The sequence below is a fragment of the Patella vulgata genome, chromosome 6 (assembly GCF_932274485.2).
Source record: "Patella vulgata chromosome 6, xgPatVulg1.2, whole genome shotgun sequence".
Lineage (NCBI taxonomy): Eukaryota > Metazoa > Mollusca > Gastropoda > Patellidae > Patella > Patella vulgata.
In genome coordinates this window covers 46776017-46802648 of record NC_065884.2, presented here as the reverse complement: position 1 = coordinate 46802648, position 26632 = coordinate 46776017, and the positions used below count along the sequence as shown (strand labels likewise).

General features: G+C 35.9%; 1 protein-coding gene across 1 annotated transcript; it reads right to left on the bottom strand.

The window, feature by feature from the left end:
* Nucleotides 1-1061: 1061 nt before the first annotated feature.
* LOC130010342 (uncharacterized) lies at nt 1062-25353 on the bottom strand. The gene is made up of 13 exons (XM_050555305.2): nt 25182-25353; nt 21021-21121; nt 19291-19405; nt 16739-16890; nt 16298-16449; nt 15622-15796; nt 14967-15046; nt 13849-14170; nt 11246-11397; nt 10081-10318; nt 7070-7175; nt 6430-6484; nt 1062-6028 (listed from the first exon to the last, which is right to left on the bottom strand). Exons 2-13 carry the CDS (start codon nt 21079-21081, stop codon nt 5510-5512), a joined length of 2127 nt encoding a protein of 708 aa, XP_050411262.1. The 5' UTR covers nt 21082-21121; nt 25182-25353; the 3' UTR covers nt 1062-5509.
* Between the last annotated feature and the right edge of the window lie 1279 nt (nt 25354-26632).

Sequence of the window (26632 nt, the reverse complement as noted above, 5' to 3'; positions counted from 1 at the left end):
CTTTTCGTCAAATATTGACAACGGTCCCAGATCCGTACGTTGAAGACAGGGGCTTTCTCGGTGATCGAAACTAGCATAATATATGTTTAAGGGCAAGGTAAAGTGACAAAAATTGTCACAACACCTGAAATGGGGGGGGGGGGGTCCTCAAAAAAATCATTCACATCTTTAGTGCCTTTATTTTGGTGTCTAAACGTGCTTGAGATGATACTGAACAATAAAAAATGGATGAAAATCAAAAATAATGACTTTGGAATTTGTAACTTTGGAAAATATGAAGCAAATATACCATTCAGCGCTGCGCAGCTACAGGATAAACAACTCAACATGGGAAATCACAAAGTCTCTCAGAGATACCTGAATATATACACTACACCCATCAAGACTTCAAATTTTGAAAACTATCTTTGTTTTAGCACACCACGTCCATATAATTAAACTATTTTTTCAAATATTCTCCATTTTTTTCAAGGGACTACTTTCAGACTTTATTGTATCGAGTACCATCATAAACATCATTTGGATTAAATATTTAGGGTCTGTATGGAAAATTGTAAATACTGCATCACAATTTCCTTGAAACTGCTTTTGGTTTTCAGCAATTTTTTATAATGAATACATATTGTTATCATTTGTATTACTTCTTAATTTACCCCTTGAAGATACACTGACAATTAAACATTGAACATTTTTACTAAGTTTTACAGTAAAAAAAAATTTGTTATAAATTTTATTCAATATTTATTCACACTCAACACATTGTTTAATCTTAGATTGTACACTAATACTCCACTATTGAATGTGGAAAGGTCCAGCCGAATGATTGATTGGAAAATATGATGTGTTTCAAATGGTACTCCATAGAAATGAATTTGTCCCACAAAAATTATATCTAGGTAACAAATCCTATATCAGACCCTCAAAATGATTATTATTCTAACATAAATGAATAATAATCTTTCCAAAATTTAGAAAAAAGCCTTTTGCTAACATTTACCAACACTTCACAACGGCAGCCATGTTAGCTTAGATTTTGACAGTTCTGTTTACAGTTCTGTGACAGTTCTTGAAAATGAAGCGCAATAGTCTATAATATTACGATTTACCACCTGATGTAAGGATAATTGTGATAGTATAAGTCAAAAAGTATTTACTGCATTTTTACTTACTTTTCTGTGTCGAATTGCCGCCCAAAGGGAGTGTTGCTCGCATCAATGAGTTCATACATGACTTATTTTTTAAATATTATCAAATCCCGTAAATGACACCTCATTTGTATCTTGATATGAATTAATCGTATTCCGCAGTTGTTTAAATTAAAAAAATAAAAATATGTACTTAAAATTAACACTTTTCTCATTGATATTAGCATAAGGTCAAGGACATATCAGATATTCGGACACGAAAGCTACATACGAAACATTGTTTACATTTATACAACAGCGAAATGTGTTATTACTATGGTGTCACTTTACCTTGCCCTTTAGTCAGCGGTTCTCAACCTTTTTTGGCAAAGGCACACTTTGAGACACATGAAAAAATAGCGGCACCCCTGGCTAAATATATGTGAAAAAAAATTGAATTTTGCAAAATAAAATGATAAGTCAGACGGCATACAATCGTCGACACAAACTAGTCAGACTCACAGAATGACTCGAACTAAATAAAAAAAACAAAACAACACAGCCATGAACTCCAGCGAATACTCAATTAGGATCACGTGGTTTTCGCATTTTCTTAGTGTGTCGTGCAGATCTCGCGGCACAGTGGTTGAGAACCACTGGTAAAGTGTTTAAAGCCTGGTTATGTATGGAATCCCATCGTTGTCACAATGTATATAGGTGGGTGGACAGGCAGTTTATCTGGTGATGGAACTAGCGACAGCGTGAAGTTAAATCTTGTTTCGAAACAGAATGTGTTTTGTTATTCGGGATTCAAATAAAATCATTATTTTTTTCTTAAAACTGCCTGGGATATTTAAGACGGGCATGCTGTGTAGTGTTTTACGCGGCAATCTTGCCCGGACAGCGGCATTACAGCTTACTCTTATTTCGAAATGCCACATTCACAGGTTATTTACTTACATGGGACCTCAGGCTTTTGGCCCATCCGATCCCGTGACCTCTCTCTCTCTCTCTCTCTCTCTCTCTCTCTCAAAAAGAATGAACTATACAATTTGTCATTAAACATGTTTAAATATTATATCAAAGTTGGTGATAATAAAATTACAAAATTATAAAAAAAAGGGCAAGACCAATGGTTTTGGGTGACATAATACAAAAAACATTCTTCTGTTATCGGGCGTTAATGGCACATCATTGTATGGCATGATATGTTCTATGTAACCAGGAGGTCCAAGGTCCAATCCCGGTGTTGGTTCAGAAAGTTTTCAGGACAGCGGTGCAGGACAGAGGCCCTGACACATCGAACAGTGTCTAGTCGTTTGGATGGGAAAATAAACCAAGGTCCTGTGTAGACCTTGGCATATCAGCTGAAAATGACAGACTTACGCCAATCAAATAATATATACAAATTCATAAACAGTAATGATAAACCTGTCTTTAATTTTTAACGGTACCGGCAAGAAAAAGATCAAATTGCAAACAAGTATTGTTCACTGTCTACCATTTTTATACGCCCACATTGACACATTTTCATGTGAATGTATATTATCGTCTCCACTGTCCGCCCGTCCGTTCACAATTTGTTTGTGGACCCTCTACAGGTCACAATTCTTATCCGATTTTGACGAAACTTGTAATATAGCTTTATCACTAACAGATCTCGGTTCCTTTCGATATTTGCGCATATCGAATCATAACTTCCTGGATTATGGCCCCTGATTGTACGAAAAATCACGTTTTTAGCTTGTGGTCCCTCTAGCGGTCACAATTATTATCCGATAAAAAAACCCGTTCGAATATAGAGTAAATATATGGTATATCAAGGTTGTGGACACTCTAGAGGCCACAATTTTTATCCGATCTTGATGCAACTTGAAATACATGTTTATAACCCAAAGATCTTGGTTCCTGTCGATATTTGCGCATATCATATCGTAACTTCCTGAATTATGGCTCTTGATTGTACGAAAAAATGTGTTTTTAGCCTGTGGTCCCTCTAGAGGTCACAATTTTTATCTGATTTAAAAAAAAACGTTTGAATTTATCAGCGTTACGCCCTAATGAAGGTTGAGTTCGAATTTCGTGAAAATCAGACCAAACTGCCAGACAAAATGGCCGCCCCTCGTACGCAAATAATGTAAATATATGGTATATCAAGGTTGTGGACCGTCTAGAGGTCACAATTTTGATCCGATTTTGATGAAAATTTAAATTTATATTTATATCACAAAGATTTTGGTTCCTTTTGATAACCGTGCATATCCAAATTTAACTTCCTGTGAAAAATCCTATTTATAGCTTGTGGTCGTGGACCTACTAGAAGTCACAATTTGTATTCAATTTTTGAAAAAAAAATGTTTAAAAATATCACCTTTACACATCAATGAAGGTTGAGTTTAATTTCGTAAAAATCTGACTCAAACTGCCGGAGAAAATGGCCACTCCTTGTACGAAAATAGTGTAAAAGTATGTAATACCAAGCTTGTGGCACTCTAGAAGTCACAATTTTTATCTGATTTTGATGAAACTTGACATGTATGATTATAATCCAAAGATCTTGGTACCTTTTGATATTTGCGCATATCGGATCGTAACTTCCTGGATTATGGTCCCTGATTGTACGAAAAATCACGTTTTAGCTTGTGGACCCTCAAGAGGTCACAATTTTTTATCCGATTTTAATGAGCATTTAAATATATCACCGATACACCCTAATGATGGTTGAGTTTGAAACTACCGGACAAACTGCATGCTCCTTGTATGCAAATAGTATAAAAGTATGTAATACTAAGGTTGCGGATGAAACTTAAAATATATCTTTATATCCCAAATATTATGTCAGTCCATTTAGATATTCGCACATTTCAGACCATAACTTCCAGGATTATGGCGCCTGATTGTGCGAAAAATCGCTTCTTTTTTGTTAGCTTGTTCTCTATCAATCTCTTGCAAAATGTGGACGTATCTTGCCTGGCAACCGCTGAATTTTGTACACAGAAACCATCTAAAAACCACTTTGTTTCTTAATCAGCTTTATAACTACGCTATTGAAATTATGGGGTTTAATGTCCTACGCTATTCTGCTCCGACTGAGCTAATGAAGACGGGCATACGTGTGCTATGAGGGACATTTTGCACGGACAGCAGCGCTACAGCCTACTTACATGTCGAATTCCAGCTGCCAAGGGATATTGTGTGTGCATGCCATTGTGCAATCTGATTAGAACACAGATCCTATTTCGTTTCGTTTTTTTTAATTTAAAATTTACATGTTTTACGTGTACTTGTCTTTACTACACTAGGATCTGGAAGAGTTGTTATATAATCCACTTTCTGGATGATATGAGGGATTAGCCAATGAAACGGTCTTTTACGGCTTGCTTTTGGCGTGAAGTACATGGAACTGTGGGTAATCAAATGTCTGACGTCATATTGTCAAAAGCCATCGTTTGACCTCTGTCAGACCTCCCACTACAACCGGTCAGATCTTCATGTAGTAGAGGCCATCAGCTTTCCAACCCATCCGAACGACTATATGATGTACCTTGCCAGGCCCTCTGTCCTGCACCACTGATAATAGACAATAGAAACCAGAATAAATTATTGGCAAATTATTAGCCAAAAGTGTATGTTTATATCAATTGGAAGAAATAGCAATCGGCAACCTGAGCTAAAATTTAAAAATATTGGTTGTGTAAATTTTAAATTGAAACAAGCATTTGCTATGCAAGATACGCCCATATTTTGAAAGCGTTGGACAGAGAACAAGCTAAAAAGGAGATTTTTGTACAATAAGAGGCCATAATTCAGGATGTTATGCTCCGACGTTAATATCAAAAGGAACAAAGATCTTTGGATTATAAACATACGTCAAAATTTTATCAAATTCGTATCAAAATTGTGACCTCCAGAGGGTCCACAAGCTAACAACGTGATTTTTCGTACAACCAGGGGTCATAATGCATGAAGTTACGGATATAAACCTATATTCCCAGTTCCGTCAAAATCAGATAAGAATAGTGACCTTAGAGTGCCCACAAACAAAGTGTGAATGGACGGACAGAGACAACGACAATATACGTCCACATGAAAAAGTGGGCGTATAAAAAATATGGTAACAGGCCAAACTTGGTACCGAGCCAGGCCTCAATACCAGGCTTAACAGGATTGATACTTTTACATTACTGAAAATTTTGAAGAAAAGTTCCAGATCAAGATATCCGAAAACTGGTTGGATTGATTCGATGTGTGTTTAGTTATAATGTGACGTAATCACTCCAAACTGTTATATTAATTTTAATGTGAAGAAAAACTGACATTGCAATACTAGCAGCAGTATTTCCATTATAATGGACAAAAAAGATACACTAAATATATATTTTCATTCAATAGATACTAATGGTCTTATATTGATCCTCATAAGAGGTATTAACTTCAATGTGAGGAACGCTGTCATCGTCATCACTCTGGGGAGCAGAAATATTTCCATTATAATGAACAAAGGGTAATCTAATTGTCTTTTCGCCTGACTTTTGGGGCATTTCCTGCTCATTTAACGATATTTCTGTCATTTCTATATCACTGGATTGTCCTTGTACAGCCGCTTTAGAATATTCACCACAACTGTCATCTAATAATCGTTTGTCGTTCTGACTGGACATCCCAGATGATTCAGTTTGAACTGAAGAACCAGGACCTTCACAATTTTTATCACATTTCTGTTTGGTAATATTATCGGGAATTTTATCATGTGTCGAGTTTTGTAAAGAAAATTTTGAATATCCAGGAATAGGAGAGTCGTTTTCCGATACTGAATCGCCTTGGCCACTGTCGGGATAACTTTCCTCGGAATCTTGAAAAGTTCTACTTTCTACTGAGTCATCAATGTTTGAGCATAGGGGATTCTGAAAAATCAAATAATAATAAATGTAAAAAAAAAATAACTTTCTGGTTTTCAGGTCAACAATTTATTGATATTTTAAAGTGACAATACGCTCACAGTCTTCTTGTCAGTCCATAAATGTTGTTGCATGGTGATTCTTTTTAGGTACATGTAACTAACCCTTCTTTGTCTTGCTAATTTCCATATCAATTTCAAATAAATTGTGTAACAGCTGTTTCTCTTACAAGATTCTAATTTGCTAAAGGGCAATAACTTTGGAGGTATAACCCGACAGGGGCAACAGCAATAAACAACCACATATAAACATGGGTGTATAGAATAGATACAAAAAGAATATGTCTAAGGTTAAATATTTTTCAAAATTAGACTGAGTTTGAAATGACTAATATAATTTAGACATACTTGTAGATCTTTGGGTGTCATTATGTCATAAGACTTTGTAATGTATATTTTACCTCTGAAATGATAGGAAAATTTACAAATACAAAATTATTTGATTTAAAGTGTCATTTTTTTTAGCCAATACAGTGTTTATTAACAAAAGGTGGCAGAGAGAATTATGAACAAAGAGAAAAAATATATGTCTTTTCACCAAAACAATGGAATTATTTCATCACAACATAATATTTTTGTGGTGGAAACAGTCTTGTTAGAAAGTACAATGCCCCTAGAGTACATTTGTTGGTCGAAATGACTTAATAACAGAGAAAATTTAAGAGAAAAATGTCACACCCTGTTAGTAGCCTTGTCAGTAGTACATGTACTGATAGAGAAGCTGTTTCAGGCAGGTTATTTCTGCCTGAATTTGATATTAATAGACTTTAGACACACAATCCACACAAACAAGTAGATAACTCAGATACGCCAATGAACAATTTTTAATTTTAATAGGGTTTTTCCTTATGACCAATTGAACACTGTCTACAAGTTTGAACAAATCGGACATGAACTGTAGTATATAATGTGTTCACAAGAAACGCTTGACAGGTCCTAAAGATGCAGCTGACTACAGTGTTGGAGTTAAAATAAAAAATAAACCAACCTGGTAACAATTATAACGATGATGATAACTGCCACAACACAACCAGTAACAACAAGAGATGTTTCTAGAGTACCTAATATTCCACTCTTTGTTTGTCCTGTATAATCTGAAACATTCATATTCGTCGTTATTTCTCCAAAGGAAGGTCCTGTGTCGAATCCTGGTGTTGGCCGAGAAAGTTCACAATGATTTTCTGGTGTGGTTTCCCTTTGTTAGTGGTGTAGAACCCAGTGTAGGACCAGACAACGGACAATGTATAGTCGTTCAGATGGGATGAAAAACCGGCCCATGAACACATTTACATGCTATCCGAGTAAAATTTCCTTCATTGCACACTGAATGGCGTTTGCCTGTCTTCATTAGCCCAGTTGGTGCAGAAAATTAGGATATTAAACCGAATTTCAATTCTCCAAAGAGAACACATAACACATAACACAAAAATGTTTAGCAGGTATACAACTTTCAACAAAATGTCTTTGTTACAAAATATTTAAAACCGAATTCAAATTAGAACCATATTTTAAAAATTTAACAAACATTAACATACAAATTTTGTCTAGATTCAGACTTGGGAGTCACCGATTACCGATTGAGTCGGGGAGGTGGAATAAAACACCACGAAACGAAAGACTATGTCATGTCTGTGACTCAGCCGACATCGGTGACGAATTTCACTATATTTTAAATTGTAAATATTTTTCTTCTGAAAGAAAAAGATTATTGCCAGATTGGTGCAAAAATCGCCCAAATATATTCAAATTTCAAAGTCTTTTTAATTGTAAAAATACTGTTGTATTACAGAAGTTATGTCGTCTCATTAAAATCGTTACATCAAAAATTAATCCTCCATGAAAACCTTTTGTTATATACTTAATATACACCACTATTGTTGTTGTCAATATTATTTATTAATTATTGATATTACTTAATTGTTCGCACGTGTCATTTAAGTTTGAATCTTTGTATATAAATGTGCATTATCTCAATAACTATGTATATATAGTTTTGGAGAATAAAGAAGTTAAGATAGATTTTCATGTAGTGAAAGACCAAAACAATGATGGACTATCATAATGAGAGTGACCAGTTTGACCTCTTAATTAGCATATTTTATGACAATTTATTCATTCTGCAGCACAAATTAAAATGCAGACCTAATTAAAGATACTTTATGGGAGATTAGATAAAGAGCTGGCAGTTCTCACTATAATAGTTAAAACCTAGGTAATGTAAAGGGAATTTGCTGAAAATTTCAGTCAAATTGATCCACTCTGAACCGATAATTTAGCGATTGAATTTTATGCCTAACCTCGATCATCATTACTAAAGTCGGTAGGATAAAAAAACATAGTCTCGATTATCCATATTTTGATTTAATCATCAATGAGCGTTGAGCCGCAGACTGGATTCCAATCCAGTAATTATCGCAAGCTAGCGATGTCATCGAGGGTTGATTATGGTCTGGATAGGCTAATTAATGTCTAATTAATAATTTAGATAACATTTCAGGCCTAAAGAAAGACCTGCAATAATGTATAGGTGTATGTTTAATGATGTATTCAGTTACCTCTTGTGTTACCTCACAAGTGGGAAATAGCATCTGTTACCAGGGTATCATCGATGCATCTCAAGTTCAAGAGTTGTGATGTCACAAAAAGAGAAATACAGCAGAGAATTATACCAGCGGTTTTCAGGCAAGATATGCCCACATTTTGTAAGAGATGGATAGAGAACAAGCTAAAAAAAAACATTTTTTCGTACAATCAGAGGCCATAATCCAGGAAGTTATAGTCTGCAATGTGCGAATATCGAAATGGACTGAGTAATTTGGGACATAAAGATATATTTTAAGATTTCATCAAAAGCGGATAAAAATTGTGACTTCCAGGGAGTGAACAACCTTGGTATTACATACTTTTACACTATTTGCGTGAACGGGTCGGCCATTTTGGCTAGCAGTGTTGGTCCGATTTTCACGAAATTCGAACCCAACCATCATTAGGGTGTAATGGCGATGTATTCAAACGTTTTTTTTAAATCAGATAAAAATTGTGTCCTCTAGAGGAACCACAAGCTAAAAACCTGATTTTTCGTACAATCAAAAGTCATATTTCAGGAAGTTACAATCCGATATGCGTGAATATCAACAGGAACCAAGATCGTTGGGTTATAAACATGTATTTGAAGTTTCATCAAAATCAGATCAAAATTGTGGCCTCTAGAGGATCCACAACCTTGATATATCATATATCTACACAATTTGCGAACGGGAGGTGGCCATTTTGTCTCGCAGTTTTGGTCCGATTTTCCCGAAATTCTAACTCAACCATCATTATGGTACAATCAAGGACCATAATTCAGGAAGTTTCGATCCGATATGCGCAAATATCGAAAGGAACCAAGTTCAAGCTTAATCAAAATCAGATGAAAATTGTGACCTCTAGAGTGTCCACAAGCTAAAAGCGTGATTTTTCGTACAATCAGGGGCCATAATCCATGAAGTTTAGATCTTATAAATGCCAATATCTGTTGGAGATAAACCTAAATTCAAGTTTCGTCAAAATTGGATAAGAATTGTGACCTGTACAGTATCAACAAACAAATTGTACACGGACGACGTCCGGATGGACAGGGGCGACGACAATATACGCCCACATGAAATGCGTATAAAAATATTCATCCAAATGAGAAAATGAAGCAATTGCTTTGGAATTTTAGAAGATATCACTAGAATGGTAGTATTATAAGCATAAAAAACCTCTTTATATAGTTTGATTCATTATTGATAGATGTACATGTACATGGGCCATCCAAAATGGGCATCTGTAAATAAAGAGAAGGGTACCAAATGCATCTCTAGTTTTTAACACGACTTACACCATTTCCTCCAGCGGTAATGAATAAAATAAATAAGGCATTAAGTCCTGCTAGTTTTATATCTTAATCCATATTTCATCACTTAAACCATAGTAAGTCAATTAATTTGATGTAAAGAAAACCCACAAACATACCTTCCGAGGGATGAAGAACACTTAATGATGTATTCCATAAAATGGGACTGGATATATTCTGGCTTTCTGCGGACATTCCAAAATGTAGAAAACAACCTTCACATGTGATACTTTCTTCCTGTGTAATATCTATTATATGACTGTTGTATGATGATGATGATGATGATGATATTGATGAAAACAATGACGTTTGTGATTTGCCTGATTTTATGGTGACCGTCTTACTTGAGATTCGTTCCTGGAAAAGAAAAGTCATTATCAAGAATAAACATGTACCAATAGACCTTATAAACCATTATAATAATAAAAACAGTTTACAAAGGTAAAAAAAATCATCAGGATATTAACTTTCATTTAATATTTAATCTAATCTGACATTTTACCTATGCCTTACCATTATTATATCATTTTTAAATTAAAAATTGCAGTCTAACATTTCCTTTTAATTAATACTTAGTATACAATCTATCAAGCCTAACTAATTTTACTAATACTAACTTTACATTCTACCCATCCTCCTAATTCTACCCATGTTACTGTCAGAAAATACATACCAATTCTTTCAACTCTTTTAATTTGTACTTTGTTTATTACATCAATCAATCCTAATTAATACTACCAATCTCTCCATCTTCTAAATACCAACCCTATTTTCTGTCCAGATTTTTTTTTTAGAAATACTTACCAAATTACAATCTATCAAATCTTTTATTAATACTAACCTAACACTCTACTCAACCTTCTAGTTAATACTAACCTTACACTCTACATAACCATCTCGTTAATATTAACCTTACACTCCACCCAACCTTCTAGTTAATACTAACCTTATACTCTACCTAACCTTCTAGTTAATACTAACCTTACACTCTACCCAACCTTCTAGTTAATACTCTACATAACCATCTTGTTAACGCCAACCTTACCACTCTACCCAACCTTCTAGTTCATACTAATCTTCCAATATACCCAACCTTCTAGTTAATACTAACCTTACACTCTACCCAGCCTTCTAGTTACTAACCTTACACTCTACCCAACCTTCTAGTTAATACTAACCTTACACTCTACATAATCATCTTGTTAACACCAATCTTACCACTTTACCCAACCTTCTAGTTCATACTAATCTTCCAATCTACCCAACCTTCTAGTTAATACTAACCTTACACTCTACCCAACCTTCTATTTTCCACCAAATGCCATAACACCAGTAGAAATGAAGATGGTCTATGGATAAGTGTGGTAATTTCCAGGTTAAATTGCTATGAGTACCATTTAAAAGTTCAACTGTAAGTGCCAGTGGTTGACTTAATACTGAATTAAATAATAAAATGTAACAAAGTAATTAAAATAGACATATAGACTGTATGGATTTACACATACTCCTCGCAGTGTTTCGTTTGATTATACCTAATCCCACTAAACACTGCTTTAAAGAAAGCAATTTCTGTTCCAAATTATGACTGGTCTATGGTCCGATTAACAACCAATAGCTAACTGCGTTACAAAAGCATTACGCTTAAAACAGAGCTCTAAATTGGACCAAATATGTTTACATAAAGTTACGTCATGACTCACGATTTTATTATGCCCAATTAACCAGTGCATAGCAGAATATTGCAGAAAAACTAATTGTGTGACAAACGAGGCTATCAAATCGAATATTTGGACACGAACATACTTTCACCGTTTTTAATACCTTAAATCACTGTCCAAAGTTTTAGGGAAGACCCAGATTAAACGAAGGGCTGTCCTGTTGCAGTACTTGGGATAGATTTGATTGAACTGGAAGAATAGACACACTCCCTCAAAAGCTCATGTACCAGAAGCCAATCCAGCAATGGCCAGGAGGGATTTCTCGGGCCATTGCTTCAGGAATATGGAATTCACAAGAAGTACAAGTGTTAATACTGTGACATAACTTCTTTATAAGTGTAGTTATTATATAATTTCTTGATTTCATAACCATGATGTCTTATCTATGGTGATGGGGGTGGGGTGGAGGCCTTATAGTCTAAGACATGTGCTTTAGATCATAAGGTTTGTCACTGAGTCAAGTGGCATGATGTCGATTCCCAGCTTGTACGTGACTAATCTCGTTAAAATACAGATCTATATTTCGTTTCGTTTTTTATACTTTCGATGGCTTACACTACATGAAGTTGACAAGTTGTACTCGAAGGTCGTGTCATGGATCGTGAAAGCGGCTTTTGACCCTACTATGACGCAAGACATTGATTAATCGATCAGCGTTGGCATTTCTAGTCGTTTACCCGCAGTTCTGTGTATGGCACGCCAAGAAGTCGCCGTAACAGACTGTTTCATTAGCTTATCCCTCTCTTCAACCAAAACGCCGGTAATATAACAACTCTTCCAGATTCTAGTGTAGTAAAGACAAGTAAAATGAAATTTTGAACTTTAAAAAAGAAATGAAATAGGATCTGTGTTTTAATCAAATTGGTAGGTGACAAGTAATAAGGTCGCCTGTCCAACCTTATAGGTTTTCTCAAATTTCCACCCACTGCTAAAGACTTCCCTACCCAAGCAAATTATTGTAAAAAATCTTCAACCGTATGTTAGTCCTGAAATGACCTAGTTTGTGTCAAGTGAATGTGAAACCCCATTTCTGTCTACCACTTATCTTTCAGATAAGATCGACCTGGAATTAGTTTTTCAATCATGGAGCTTGATCTAACTTAAAGGGACAATAACACTCTTGCTGGCTTGACAGCTCCAGAAAATAAAAAAATAGCCTTATTCTAAGTACTAGATGTGTTAGTGTCTTACCTGTTGTGTAAATTATCTTACTTGTCCAGAGGGCTCAAAAATATTTTAAATCCAAGTCACATTTAAAAAGCTTTACGTCAGGCTTTTCAAATCATTTATTTGAATTTTTCCAATATTTTTAAATTAGGTGTGTTAAGATGAATTTTGTATCATCAATTAATTGGAATATTGTAAAGTAGTGCAATTTGTTGACCAGAATAAAGATTGGGACATATTATTCAGTTACAACAAGAGTGGTATTATGCCTTTAAAGAGCACATAAAATGAAAATATAAAAATCATATGGACTTTAAGCCATATAAGCATATCATTTTGATCAAAAGTAAGCCAACAATACATCTACAATAATAGGCTTCCGATTAAAGCAAGATGTGTGTGAAATTGTTAAAGATGCCGCTAATATAGACACCAATGAAGCCAATACACATGATTAATTATGTCAGCTTTGACGAAACAAAAGGGTTTAATTAGTTTAAACTATGTGTCAAGTAATAATCATATAAATTTGTAATTATTTGTATTATTGGTCATTTCAACATACAATTATTTAAGGTTATCCTGTAGTAGTATTGTTCAATTCTGACAAGACAAATGATTGCTATAGCCCCATCATATATATATGTTTTATCCGTATATAACGAAACATCCACAATCCTAATTCACACACCTACTATTCACAGTGTTATAATTTAGAACAAATCAAAATGGGATTAGTCTGTAAACTTTCATACATTAATAATTTATGTTTTGTTTATTATAACTTTTATGAGAATGATCTGTTGATCTCACCAATTGATAATATGTTACTCAAAAGATTTTAGCGCAGATTATGGTTGGCAGTGAAGGATGTTCACAAATTTTCAATTGAATCATTTCTGGACTGATATTTATTTTAGAGATCCAACTTCCAGAATATCGAAGTTTGCAAGGGATTGTTGTTTCTCTTCTGTAATACTAAATTTCAAAAGAACTACTTGCCTTTCGCAGTTGAAAGAATCCTTTGTGCTGAGTAGAAATTTGATAACCCAACTGTGTTGTTGGCAAGGATCATAACTATGTCACCTTCCAGAAAGTTTCTAAGAATTCCTGATACCTTAGAACTTCCAAATGTGGTCTGGTAAATCAGTAAAGAAGTGGTTTCATTGTCTTTGTTTGTTTCTTCCAAGGAAATATTTAATCTACTCAGTTTTTTAAATGAGATATTTTCTAATATAACTTTAATTAGTTGATTGTTATCTGTGCGAATTCTGTAGATGATGTATTCTAAACCAGGCCCATTTTCTCTTAGTTTTGGTATTTTCTGTAAGAGAAAAAAGTCATGCAAGACCTCCGCTATACACCCCTTAATGGAATCTGCTTAGTTTGTTGTAGTGGACTCAACCCTGGCCTAGATAAATGAAGCACATACTAGATGTTCCTTAATCTGGTCGACTGAATATGTGTGTTCATTTTTAAATAATCAAACTTTTTCAATCTTTCAAAACTGGTCACAACTTAAAATTCATAGTTGCCATAACATATACATACTATTGATCAGTGCAATCAATTCTATATATACTCTATATATATATAGTCTATTAGACCAAGTTGCCATTTAAAAAAAACAAAGACTGTCTGTCAAGACACACTTTTATGTCCAACAGTAGCAAAGTCATTTCTGTGTTTAAATTTCAGGAATATGAAGGTTATCAGGGTAATATAATTGTGCCAGGTAATTTGATGAGCCCAAAGAACAATCCCTGCAAGAACCATGTCCTGTATGGTGTTCACAAGAAATTACTGATGCACACAGTGGATGACAATATGTTTAAGTCGTTGTGAATAAAAACTCAATATTCAACATTCTCATGAAGTAAAACCTACATTAAAATATACCGGTATATCACTTCTAATCAAATAAATCATTATGAGGAACAATCAATAGTAACAAAATGATATCTAGTAGAAAAACATTGTGACACCCTAGACAATCCTCTGATAATAGTCTTTGTTAAAGTTTATCAGTACATTCATGCAGATACAAGTAGCAGAAGATATTATTACCTGCCAGTAAAGAACTATCATATTTTAGAATATAATCTAAAAAAAATTATTACCTGCCAATAAAATACTATTCCATTGTCCTGTAAATTGTAAGAATATACCCCCTTTAAGAGTTCTGGGGCAGCAGTTGGCCCTAAAAGTAAGTAAAAATCTTTCTTGAAGGCATACTGTAATTTACAAAATATTTTTTCAAGGATACATCACAGTTTTCACTGTCCTCCACAAATCAGCGTCTGTCAGACAAGATAAACCCACATTTTGCAAGAGATGGATAGAGAACAAGCTAAAGAAAAAGCGATTTTTCGTACAATCAAGGACCATAATTCAATAAGTGACGGACGGACAGACAATATACGTCCACATGAAAATGTGGGCGTATAAAAACATGTTTATTGAAGAATACAAATCAAATGCTGTTTGAAATGAGTTTTTCTGTAATATAGGGGTTATGAAGCTATATTTTTCATTGAGTGACCTGATAAATGTGACTATTCGATACAGAAAGTTATGGATTGGACGAAAAAACAACTGTTTACACATTGGTATAAACACATTGGTAGCTCTGTTGTCAAGGCAAAATTATCCATCATCATTAGCCAGGTTGGTGAGTATGGTTAGACTTTAAACCCGATTTCATTTCCATCTCCAACTCCATTGTAAATCTGGGCATAAACATTTCTGTAAGCGATAATTGGATCATTCACTTACGATATGGTTTAGTTCTGATTTTATGAACAACTGGGTCACTCCAAAACATACCACCCTTGACACGCCATATTATTGTTACGCTATAGTTGATGTAAGCATGGAGTTTGCGAACTGAAATATCTAGTTGAGAAGTCTGTGTTCTTTTAGTCTTGTTCCTTACAGGTTCAGGGGTTTTCTAACAAGAAAAGATAATATATTATCAAGGTGATTTTAAGGTAGATTAAATTTAATTTTGTGTTGGACATATACCTTGTTTAAACATACGTTCAAGTATGGTATGTTAAAATCACCGAAACTGCTTAACAATAAATAAAAATTATTGGCCTATTGCAATCATGAGTAACATGATAATCACAAGGAATCCCACGACATACGTCATGTAGTTATCAATTATGACACTATTGGAAATGACAATGCAGTAACTTTTCTTCAATCAAAATAAAGCAGAATGTTTGCATTTCTTTGAATAATTATCATAGAGCTTCAGCAGGGTTGGTTCACAGAGGCCTGGTGAATGATGTTCCTGTTTTTTTGGCTGAGATTCTGAAGTGGTGCGATCTGTCAGATCAATCTTGATCGTTGATTCATAAAAATATATAGCTGCATAGGACTAGTATAATTTAATATCTTAATTTTTTTAAATTGCACAAACTACCGAATTTGATTATATAATTACCAAATCTTCATCTGTTATGAGCTGTTCTACGACTATATAAACTTCTCTGCTCAACATAGACGGTATTAAGTTGTCTATCATGGACCCCTGTATACGAATTATCTTCCTTGATTCGGAAGACAACTTAACACCAACAATAGGGTTTGGTTTAACTATAACATGAAACGCAAACAACAATCACAATACGTTGCTTATCATAATATATTATAGTCTACTCTCAATGTTTATAAGACCAATGGATCACCTTGGCAACATTTGCATATTTAAATATGGTGTACTACTGGTATTCAAAAATCAAGTCATAATTAAATCAAAATATGGATAATTCTAGAAACAATTGAAATTTAATAATTCGTACCATAGTCGAAATAAAAATGATTTTTCTATTTTCTTCACATAAAATTGGGTTTGACTTTGTTTACTATCTCAATTAATACGTACCAGATTTGAAAGCCCGAACTTGAAAACTTTCTGTAGGCCAGCAGTTACCCGAAGTAAAATTAATAGTGTGATTCAATATATTGTTTTCCAGATCAAAAGGACATATCATGTTCAGGTAACCATTTTGTATTTGTGAATTGATGTTACAAATTCTGTTGAAATATAACAATCAATAATCAATAAATAATTAACACTTTTAAAATTTCTTAAAATTAAAGGAGCTAAATTGCTAACATTTGGGACCTAGAAATTCACAAAAGTGGGTCGCAACGCATATAATACTGTAATATGAATGTACATAAACTGATTTACATTTAATGGTTTCCGTTTTTACTCCAATTTCAAATCAGTTATGTTCGGCGAAATAAGTCAGCAATCTCAATCGAGTGCAAATTTCTAGCGTCTAGTTATTCTAGTCTACATAACTCCATTTGATTTGGTGCAATGTGTCTAGCCTCGTCCCTCGAGTCTCTCCCACACAACTGGGACTGAAGCGCATTATGGTACACGATTCGTGTACCAATGTTAAAAAAATTATTTTATCTTAAATATCGGATATCAGAAGCTCATCTTTTCCCGGTAAGTTTACATCATCAATGTTGATTTAAATTGACCAATAATTCGTGTTTTCGATGTCGAAGATTTTGGAGGATTTTGAGTTACGGACTTAGGTCCTTTAAGCTACGGCAGAACACAGTTTCAGATTTAAAAAAGACAGGGGCTAGTCAATTAAGCCCCCTTATCAATTAAGTCCCCTTATCAATTAAGCCCCCTTATCTATACATCCACAATGTCAACAAATGTTTTTTAAAAAAAAATGTAACAAAGTTTTAAAGAATCCAATTATGACGTCTGCTCTGTATTTCATTATCAAGCTTTAATAAAAATAGTCATGCAAAGCGTGGAATATACCCACACAGCAACTTTTTCTCAACTGCAGCTCATCCAAAAGAAAAACTTAGATCTTATTACCCCGTTGCATCCAACCAAATTTGAAAAATAATCTGTTAAAACCAATAGTCTCTATTGCGTTCACATGGTTTTTAGCAAAGGGGACATAACTCAGGAACGAAAGGCTGTGGATTATGAATATCGATTTGGATCGATGACCCCAATGCTTCAAGCCAAATATGAAAAGATCCATTAAAACTATAGACTTTATATAGTTATTAAGGTTTTTTGGAAAAGAGGGCATAACTCAGGACTGGAAAGTTGACAAAGGGGTGGGTTGTCTCTAAAATGGAAGTTTGCAGACCGCTGAATATCGATAGGGTCGATAGGGTCCGTCATCTCATGACCTCAATGCTTCACACCAAATTTGAAAACCAGCGGCTGCCAGGCAGGATACGCCCACATTTTGCAAGAGATGGATAGAGAACACGCTAAAAACAAACAGGGGCGTATAAAAAAACCCTGTTAAAACTGTAGCCTCTAAGGTATTCACAAGGACGGAGGTATTCAACAAAGCGGGGTGTGGGGGGGGGGGGGTAACTCTGAAATCAAAAGTCTGTCAAAAACTGTAGCTTATATAGCTTTCACAAAGTTTTCGGCAAAGGGGGGATTACTCCCAAACTGAAAGGTATGGAAAGCTGAAAATCGATACGGTTTATTCTTACATGACCCCTGCAATGCTTACAACCAAATTTGAAAAATTTCCATTAAAAAAAGTGGGCATATAAAAATACTGCTAGGTATCAAAGAAATTGTTCTTTATCACATTCTTAAGCCTTCTCTTAAAATGGCCCAACTTCCAACAGTATTGATTAAAACCCCAAATCATTCCATTCTTGACAATAAATATATACAATGTATATAATAGAAAATAACTGGTCTAATGAAAAATTCTGACAACTTTCAGCAAGAAATCTCCCTGATTTACAACCAAAATTTTCTGAAGTTATTGAGAGACAAAGTCCACCCGACAAAAACTAGGACATTTTAGACTAACATAGTCCAATTCTATTTCAATAATTGAGGGTGGCTGAATAAAACCCATCGTATAAGCTTGGAATCAAGACAACACCCCTTGATTCAATGACAGACCTTACGATCTAAAGCACACCAACCAACCCATGTTTGAAATAGGGACTTTCAATTCAAGTAAAAACAAACTACATGTCAAGTTTTGTTCATAACCTTTTCAACATAGCAAAGTATCTATGAACATTGAGGTATAACCCTGATGTGCTGTCACACTGAAATCAGCTAATACCAACAGGTTGTTTACTTTGGAGGGAGCCACGTGGCTCAATGAGTAAGATGTTGGATCACTAACCTGGAGGTCCTGTTCAGAACAGAGGGTCTGGAAGGGACAACATATAGCCGTCTTGTGTACATACTGGCATCCACGAAAAAAAAACCACCTTTTGAATTTGGTTGAGAGTAGTCCATGGCGCCGCTGTCTGGACAAAATACGTCATAGCACACTGTATGGCGTATGTCCGTTTTAATTAGCCCAGCTGGATGCTAAACCCCATTTCATTTTCATTTCATTTACTTTGGAATAATATGTTAAATAAAAATAGATGATACAGATTAACTTGGGTACTTACTTGATATTCTGACCGTCTAAAGTTATACTGCCATTTGTATCGGAGGACAGCGTACAATTACTGATATATAATCCACAATCAAAGGTCTTTGTACTTCTATTAACAACACATACAGCTGTAAAAATAAGACGGGAGAGAGAGAAGGATGGTGTTTAATGTCAACTCAACACAAACTAGGTCATTTCTGGACTGACATATGTTCAATTTTATTTCAATAATACACTTGTGCATACTGTCTTTAGCTGTGGCAGGAAATCAGAGGACCCGGAGAAAACCCATGAGGTTGGCTGGTGACCCTATTCCTTGTCACGTACAAGCAGGAAATCAAAACCATGCCACTTGACTCAATGACATACCTTATGATCAAACATGCGTGCGTTAAACTTATTCGGCCACCCCATCCCCCAAAATAAGTAGAACAATCGCAATTTTATTTAAGCTATTTAACAACACAAACATCTGTAAAAACATGAAGAAAAAAAGCAAATTTTTTAAGTCATTTCTAGCATGGATATTCTTTCACAATGTCAAGTTAATATGCAATACATCATAATATACCCTGAAGACTTTCTGACAATTATGACAAGTTTTATAGGTTTGAAAATATTTTTCCACAAAAGTGTATTAATTCAAGTGTCAGGAGTGTGTTGACATTTGTGAAGATAGTGATATTTGTTGTGAAGTCCCTCAAAATGTTAGCTAATCAGTTACCGGTATTTATTTCCAGATGAACCCACTTCATGCATAAAGCTTATTTCTATGTTAAGATAACTTATAGGGTGCAGTGCAGAACAGAAAAGAAATACATCAAAAATCCCACAGGCATCTGGTAATCAGTAGATCTTGAGTGTACCTTAATCTCTACTGTGGCCGTTTTTTCCGAATCTATCCCTGCTTGATAGAGAATCATTGAGATCGAATGATAACACACCACTGATTTGACTGGAGATACTAGCAAGACATAATGCAGTTGAAATGTAATCTTAGGCATAATTATCAGCTTGACATTTACTGACACAAAAAAAAAACCGAAATGAAATGAAATAGACTTTAATGTCACAAGGAGAAACCACACTATTCTTTGTCTGGGCCTCCATCCTGGACAAGTCACAAGGAGAAATCACACTGTTCTTTGCCAGGGCCACCATCCTGAACAAGTCACAAGGGGAAACCATGGAGAAAAATCCTGAGGAACCTTCTCAGCCAACACCGCGATCGAACCTGGGAACTCCTGGGTTGCGAACCGAGTATTATACAAAGAGTAAATGTGCAATGAGTCACTCTGATAATGACACAGCCAGTGTCTGTCTTAATTTGTGTGTGTGTGTGTGTGTGTGAGAGAGAGAGAGAGAGAGAGAGAGAGAGAGACAAACAGGGCTTAACGTCCACTCAACACAAACTAGGTCATTTCGGGACTAACATATGGTTTAATTTTATTTCCGTAATTCGCTTGCGCTTAGTGGTCGTTAGCAGTGGGAGGAAACCAGAAGACCCGGAGAAAACCCACAAGGTTAGACAGGCGACCATACTCAATGACAGACTTTATGATACAGCGCGCACGTGCTAACCATTCAGCCATCCAACTCCCCGTCTTAATTTGTAAATTAAAGTGGGAATCAGTTGTAGGCCATTTCAGGTTGTGTATTTACTATCATAGATAATGAATAAAATATAAACAAATATTAACTGCTAGATTTCACCTTTACACAACCCATTATGTTTACACTTACGTCTAATATTTGGTAAAACACCTCCTAGTAACGCCAATACTAATAACACAACAGATGACATGGTGTCAAGCTTGACAACTGTATCTTAGATCCATTCATTGCTTAAAATACATAAAATAAAGAATAGATAAATTGATTAAATGCTCAGTATTTAAGATAACTGCTGCTTTAATTGTAATTGTTTACTATAATTGTTTTGGCAATGGCTGCCATGTGAAATCCTGATGAAGGTATAGGAATGGAAATTTTTATTACTATACTTATGTGTGCATTGCAACAAGGGAGGAGAGGGGGGGGGGGGGCTTTGCTCAAGAATTATACCAAAAAATCTTTGTTTATTTCACATCATATTGGTTGGCCAAGAAAGTTCATCAGGATTTTCCGGCTTGGTTCCCCCTTGTCAGTGGTACAGTAGTTTTTAATAAATATTTTGTAATAAAAGTTAAAGAAGTTAATCTATTTTTTTAGTAATTGCATCCTACATGTACATAGGATAGTCAATAATATTAACTCTATTTAAAAGACTCCGCTTTTAATATACATTTACCTAGGTCCTGCAGCAGGGCTCTCCCACAAGCATTCGACGAGTGGTGATCGGGGGGGGGGGGCGTGGGTCTGTCCCCCTGGGCTCGAAAGTTTTTGATGGATACATGATCTCTATGACATACCAAATGACATACCAAATGTATGTACGAAGCCCTGATTATCTGTCGGGGCTTGGATATCCTGACAGTGATAAGAGCCTCAAATAGAATGAGGATGGGCCATGAACCCACAGCACAAAGGCCCGGGTAGGTTATAGTTCTTAATTCATCAATTTTTCCAAACAAAGTGGACTGACAGAATCCGATTCTAATCCTACCAATGCCAATCGTTATTCTTGTGTGTTCTGATAGCTGCCTGTACTTTATTATTGAATTATTGCATTTTTGCCTGCAGTGGTTTTACCTGTACCAATGTCATCCCTCTCGGTGATATTTGCGGCCTAGCGAATATTCACTGCTGATTGATCAGTGTGGGTAAGTGTTTTATATCATTTAAGAACTAGTTTTACTGTAATTGAGAGTACAAGTTTGTGTAACATGTGACATATATTTCATACAGGTTCATAGGAGGAAGTTTCCCTATAAATTTCGCAAGTACGTTTATTGTTTTAACTGATGTATAATATGTAATATATAATTTTAATGGACATGAATAAATAGATTTTATAGTTTATATTGATTGTACATATACATGTATGAAGTTAATTGTATACTTTCAGTCTTCTTATCATAGTCATAGACTGAATAAATCATTGAAACAGAACCCTTGTGTGGTCATTTCCTGAAGTCATTACGACTGCGAGTATGAAAATAATTCATCCTTATTGAATCAATATTACTTACCACTGATTATATACTTAATTGTAGCGTTTATTAATTGACTTGTTTTGCAACTTCAACTACAAACTTGTTTCGCCGAGTGATGATAGAAAACAACTTACCACTGCAGGGCGCTGTACTCATTAAATCCTCTATAAATTATTTCATAAAAAGTATGGAGACTACTTTCAGTTTCGGTGTTGACATCTAAGTGCAATCAGGCGTTTTTACGAGAAAACAGTTTCGATTTCCTATCTCGTTTTGTACATGATGTAGGTAGGTCAGGCCCGTAGCCAGCCTGCTGGCTGCGAAGGGGCAGTAAACTTTTTAGGTGGGGGGGGGGCCCCCTGGTGACGGATCATGAGGTCGCCGGACCCTGGGGCAGTTTACCTGCCGGGCCCCAGGGAGGAGATGATACCCTAAGGGGGGTGGGGGCGTCTCTCATCTTAGGCTTTAAGGGGTCTTCCCCCCGAGAAACTTTTTAAAATTTCGACCTGAAATGGTGGTCTGTGGAGTATATCCGGGGCGGGAAGTCATATACTTAATTAGTTCTAAGAAAAAGAAAAAAACTATCGCAGAGAGGGGACCAGTGGGAAGGGGGGCCCACTGCCATTCCGGGCCCGATGATCTCGGTTTGCGATTCTTGTCAAGCGAGCTGGTTGAGTGAGAAACGGGGGCCTAGTTGATGGAAATATTGGACAATTAACAAGACCGCTACCTGTCAACCAGAAATAATATTTCGGGTTTCGGGTTATGGAAGCATTTCTGATATCAACTACCTAATAATTTCAAAACTCAACAAAAAAAAGCCCACGTTTCACGATTTTTTTCTAACAAATATAATTTTTTGTTTGTCACCAAATCACCGGGCCCCTTCGGAGCCCGGCCAAGACATTTGCCTCTATTGTCCTCGCCATGATTCGTCACTGCTCCTCCCCAGGAAAATTTTGAAAATTGGACGGCCGCAAACGTATTTTCCAGCGCAAAAAATCGTTCACTAGCAAACTGTGAACAATGAACATAGTGACAAGACAGGGACCCCATGACAGTGGCCCATGGGTAAGTCACTACAAAAAATATGGCAGATAGATGTCAGAACATAACCAATAGGCTAATACAGTGCCGGATTAAGACTCTGCTGGCCCTAAGACACATTTTGATAGGTGGCCTGAAAATACAGATATGTTGGGCCCATTGACAAAAGGAATTTTAATAAAAGTTAAATTTAGCAACAGAAAATTTATTACAAACAAATTCAGAACATTGAGAGTACTGTATTTACTATAAGTAGCCTACATATTCCCATTCACTGCCTAGCTAGATTACGACAAACGCGTAGATGAAGAAGGATGCAATTTATTTACATAAAAATAAAGGCAAGCATTTTTGTCACCACCTGATAATTATCAAAAAAAGTTTTACTTTATTATTTTGTGGCCTGGATTTTTGGCTGGCCCTAATAAAGGCACGTGCCTTATTTGCCATATGGTTAATCCAGCACTGGGCTAATATGAGACTGGGTGCAAGGTGTCACGTCACCTAATCAATACTTCACATGATGATCCCTGACTTCTGTCTTATTACAAACAGTATAGGCTAGGTGTTTTTAGAACTATAGTCGGCCATTTTATTTCGGGAGGGGAGTGTGTGTGTGTGTGGGGGGGGGGGGGGGGCTATTTACACGAGGCCCCGCCTTTATGTGTTAAAGATTTAAAAAGAGGTAGGATTTTATGCTTAATTGTAGTTGAATCAATGGTAGCAACATCTCTTATTTCAAATGACTCCAAACAAGGAGGGTTGTGGAATGGGGCTTCATATCTAGTTTATGGGGGACATCATATTCCTCAAGCAATGGACCGACAAATCCCAGTGGGATTAGGTATAATCAAACGAAAAACTGTGAGGAATATAGGGGGGAGGGGAGCATTGCCAATCAGACGTTGACAAGCGAGCAAGCTGGAAGATTTCCACATAGAACTGTACTGAATTAATTATATACGATCCATGATTTGGATAATCGATTTGATAAATAGTCGTGGTAAATACAACGGTTATATGAAACCAAGTAGGCTATTTTTGCCTTAAATGTGATTGAATGGGATTTGCAAATCGATTAGCCATACGTCTCATATGTGTCGCGATATGTGTACATTGAAAGGTAGTAGGCTACACGTGTTTAGCGAGACTACGGCAAACAAACAGTCCTCCGACAGATACTAGATAGTGCATTTTTGATTGCATCGTGAATATGTAGTACAAAGTTCATATAGCGACCAAATATTTGCTGAACTTTTGCTATATTAATTATGTATTAACGTCAGTGGGACAGGACGGGGGGGGGGGGGCTGGTGTCGACTTGTTCGGATAGTTCGAAAATCGAGAACCATTAACAGCTGGAATACGAAAAAAGAGTAGGCCGTAGTGGCGCTGTCCGGGCAAAATCCCCCCACCCATGTAGTTTTTGTATAGACTACATTACTTACGATATCTCCGTAAAATCGACTTCGATCGGTTACTAATACTATGTCGTAACGTTACGGCCTTCGCGGATATGACACTCTGTATCAAGGTCTCCCCGTTATTTATGTGTGGAATAATACTGCCTACGTTCTTGTCACCTGTGTTAGGTCGGGGGTACCCACATGCCCATATCCCCTCCACCATGGTTAATTCGGCGCTGGTCTCTGACAATTTCGACAGCAATATCTCTCCATATTTATAAAAATGTATTGTTACTGTATGTATAAATAACTAGAGACCTGAAAAATATACACACGTATATAAATATAATACTCACTTTCTTTATCACTACTGCACCCCCGCCATGTTTCAATCGATTAATTAAACTACGTGACCTGTGCTTCAAGGTCCAAGCCCTCGGTTCTGTGAGGGTGAGATTCCACTTAAACCCAACTATTTCATTGTCTTCGTGTAACGCTTTGATTAATAACCACAACTGTTTAGGTTATTATTAGTATTATACGGTGGCTGATTTAGGACACGCAAAAAAAAATAATATCTCGAGCGCTCGAGATACTAAGTCGAGCGCCTGATATACTAAGTCGAGCGCTTGAGATACTAAGTCGAGCGCTCGAGATAATTAATTCGAGCGCTCGAGATACTAAGTCGAGCGCTCGAGATAATACAATCACCACCACTAAATATTTCCCGTTATATTTACAACCTTCCAAGTGGGGAATATATCGAAAGTTATTATATGAATCAATAATTGTATATATCGAGGTTACATAGTTTTGCTAGGAGAGACTGACATTTTCTCTTATCTAGAAGCGCGGGTCTGACCCAAGGTTATTTATTTCATATGTAGGAACTGATCATTGCCTAATTTACCCTGGCGCAAGTGGCGCGATCTTCCGGGCTTCTACATTCAATCCCCGCAAAAAACAAAAAATATTATCTCGAGCGATCGAGATATTAAGTCGAGCGCTCGAGATATTATTTTTTTTTTTTGCGTGTCCTAAATCAGCCACCGTAGTATTACCCATAATGTAATGTTATGTTTACTATGTATTATATCTTTTTCCCCGTGACCTATTATTACGAGGCCTATTTATAGTAGGCCTACTGTATTGTATAAGCCCCCTACTTGCAAAAATGTCTTAGTTTAGATCTCTTATTTTGTAACTATATACAAGTAAAATAAGTAGACCTAAGATACCGGGTCAAACCTGGTCCCGAACCAAACCGATCCCGATATTATTATATTGGGTACGATTAGTTCATTTCTTCTTCTTTTCAACTTGTATCAGAATGCGCCCTTTGTAAGATAGAAAGGAGTATTTAAATCAGCTGTAATGTTGGTTTCAATGAAAGGGTCGTTTTCAGTGGCCTATTCATTACTACTCTATCGATAGACATGTTCGAAGATTGCCTGCATTAAGTATGTTATTATTGGAAGTGAAGAATGTGTTATTATTTGAATAAAAGATAGTCTTGCAAATCGTGAAAATGCGCCCACGCAGAAGCTATATGTCTTGAGAAAAATATAGCCATCGTAGATAGCAACTTATCCGAACGGAAAACTTATTATGCCTTATTATGCCTTCACGAATCTTATCGCTATTGACTGGACTCTCTCACAGACCTAATGCTTCACACCAAATTTGAAGACCAGCAGCTGCCAGGCAGGATACGCACACAAGAGATGGATAGAGAACAAGCTAAACAAAAAGCGATTTTCGTAAAATCAAGGGCCATAATTCAGGAAGGTACGATCAGATATCGAAA